The sequence below is a fragment of the Elephantulus edwardii genome, unplaced genomic scaffold, assembly GCF_000299155.1.
Source record: "Elephantulus edwardii isolate Elephantulus edwardi_28Jun2011 unplaced genomic scaffold, EleEdw1.0 scaffold00044, whole genome shotgun sequence".
NCBI lineage: Eukaryota > Metazoa > Chordata > Mammalia > Macroscelidea > Macroscelididae > Elephantulus > Elephantulus edwardii.
Window position 1 is genome coordinate 11,697,061 of NW_006399794.1, and position 2,716 is coordinate 11,699,776.

Here is a 2,716-nt window from a genome sequence, read left to right on the forward strand (position 1 = left end):
TAGTTCCCCATTTAAACCTTGATTTTATTTTTAGAAGCTCTTTAAAATAAGTCACAAAAGAATATTTCCAAAGATAAAATATGCAAAAGTGTATCTAAACATGGAGTGTTTGATCTGCATGATATCCTAATATTGAATCATTGACCTAAGTGATTAATAACTTACAAATATTCAAGCTGATCATCCTAAAGCTTAACTATAGTTTATAAGCCTATGAATAGATAATTATATTAAACTTATATAATCAATAATGTAAGTAGCAAAACATGACAAAGACTCAAACGATTAAGAAAACCAGTGTAAAGCTAGAGATTATAGGACATATTAACTGTAAAAGTATTTAAATTCCAATTTGCAATTGAAAATGATCATCAATTTTCAATGAAAGAAAGTACACTGGAAATGTTCCTCTAAACTGAAGCTTGAATGTGAGTTAATACTACGTGTTTTATTTTTTTTTTTTTTCAGTTAAGACAAACAATAAATGCTCAGCACTCTGTACTAAATATATTGAATCAGCTGTATCATATTCCTGTCGATCTACACGGCAAAGTCAAGCTATGGCTAGGAAAGTCAGATTGAAAGATAAATTCCACAACAATATTATTTTCTCTTTTTATTTTACACCCTGGCAACAAATTCTCCTTATTTCTCATTATCTTTGTTTTAGACCCAATTTTCCCAGAATTTTTTCAAGAATTTGCCTTGTCTTCACACAATATACAATGGGATTCATCAGAGGTGGCACTAGCAAAAAAATATCAGCAGTGAGGATCATGGCCATTAGGGATTTGTGCTTGCCAAACCGGTGCATGGAGGCCAAAGCGATAATGGGCACATAGAAGATGAGCACAGCACAGATATGAGAGACACAGGTGTTAAGGGCCTTAAGCCTTTCCTTGTGGGATCCAATTCCCATTACTGTTTTCAGGATGAACACATACGACACAGCTATGAACACACTGTCTGACATCATGCAGAGAGCAACAAAGAAACCATAGAAAAAGTTAACTGTGTTGTCAGAGCAAGCCAGCTTCATGACATCCTGATGAAGGCAGTAAGAATGAGAAAGTAGGCTTTTCCCGCAATATGTTAACCTTTTGAGTGTAAACGGAAATGGAAGCACTAAGAGCACACTTTTAATGAGAAACACCAGCCCCATTTTGGCAACTCTGGCACTTGTTAGGATGGAGTTATATCTCAAAGGGTTGTGTATGATCAGAAAGCGGTCAAAGGACATGAGCAGTAGAACTGAGGACTCCATGTCTGTGAATCCATGGATGAAGAATTCTTGAGCGAAGCATGCATTTGGAGAAATCCCTGTGACGTTGAACAAGAAGATCCTCAGCATTGTGGGAAGAGAGGAGAGAGATAGGCCCAAGTCCGAGATTGCCAGCATGGAAAGGAAGTAGTACATGGGTGCATGAAGGGAGGGTTCTGTTCTGATCACAAACAGGATAGTGCAATTGCCCAGGATGGCCACTATGTACATGAGGCAGATAGGGATGGAGACCCATATATGAACATGTTCCAGTCCTGGGATTCCTACCAGGAAGAAAGTGGTGATCTCAATTTCAGAGGAATTGAGAGTGTTCATGGTGAGTCAGTTGGAAAGCACCTATTTCCAGATCCAAAAGTACACTTTCAACATAGATTTGCTATGTTTATTATCATCCCCTCACAATTTTTTTCTGAAACATAGACCAAAAAAAAATTCCATTTTTGAAAGACCTCTAATAAAAAATTAATAAATAATAAACATTTTTCTTATATAGACTATATGTAAAAGTATGAGATACTGTTAAATGACAAGAGAGAACAGGAATGCAATCCTAAAATTATTATGAACAGACAAAAATAACACCACATATAACCGTTAGACTTCTTCTCTGAGCCCCAATGCTCAATTTAATTCAATAAAAAATTTTAGATAATCAGATTGGATTATAAAGTAAATACTTTTATTCCAGCAAAAGGTTAGAATTTAAAAGTAAACAAACAAATAAAAGGGAGGTAATCCAGGCAGTTGTTGTTGTTGTTAGTACCATTGAGTTGAGTATGACTTATAGTGATTCTATGAACAACAGATCTGAACCCCTTCCTATCTTTCATACTTCCTGGCACACTAGATTAGGGCAGTCAATCCACATGGTTGAGGATCTTCCTCTCCTTCACTGACCCTCCATCCTTCTAAGCATCTTTTCCCTCAAAGGAAGATGCCCCTCCTAGCAACATGCCAGAAGAATTTGAGACGAAACCTCATCATCCTTGCCTCCAAAGAACACTAAGCTGCACCCTCCCCAAGACATATTTATTTGTCCTTTTGGCAGTCCATGACATGTTCAGTGCTCTTCTCCAGCACTACAATTCAAAGGCCTCAACTCTTCTGTCATTCCATTTCATTGTACAGCTCTCAGATGCATAGTAAAGGATTGGAAAGACCATGGCCTGAATCAGACACACCTTAGTCCTCAAACTGACATTATTACTCCTCAAAAATTTGGAGAGGTCTCTAACTGCAGACTTTCTGAAATCAATACATATCCTGATTTCCTAATTGATGGTACCAATTGTGTTAACTGTGAATCGAAATAAGATGAAGTTGTTAACTTCATATATAGAGTTGTTTTATATATCTATATCTATATCTATATCTATATATCTGTATCTATATCTATATCTATATCTATATCTATATCTATATCTATATCTATAT

The 2,716-nt window shown here is 36.1% G+C and overlaps 1 protein-coding gene across 1 annotated transcript; it reads right to left on the reverse strand.

Moving 5' to 3' along the window:
* Positions 1-655: 655 nt before the first annotated feature.
* LOC102854518 (olfactory receptor 51A7-like) lies at positions 656-1,597 on the reverse strand. Its single transcript, XM_006885692.1, has one exon. It carries the CDS (start codon positions 1,595-1,597, stop codon positions 656-658), a length of 942 nt encoding a protein of 313 aa, XP_006885754.1.
* Positions 1,598-2,716: the final 1,119 nt, after the last annotated feature.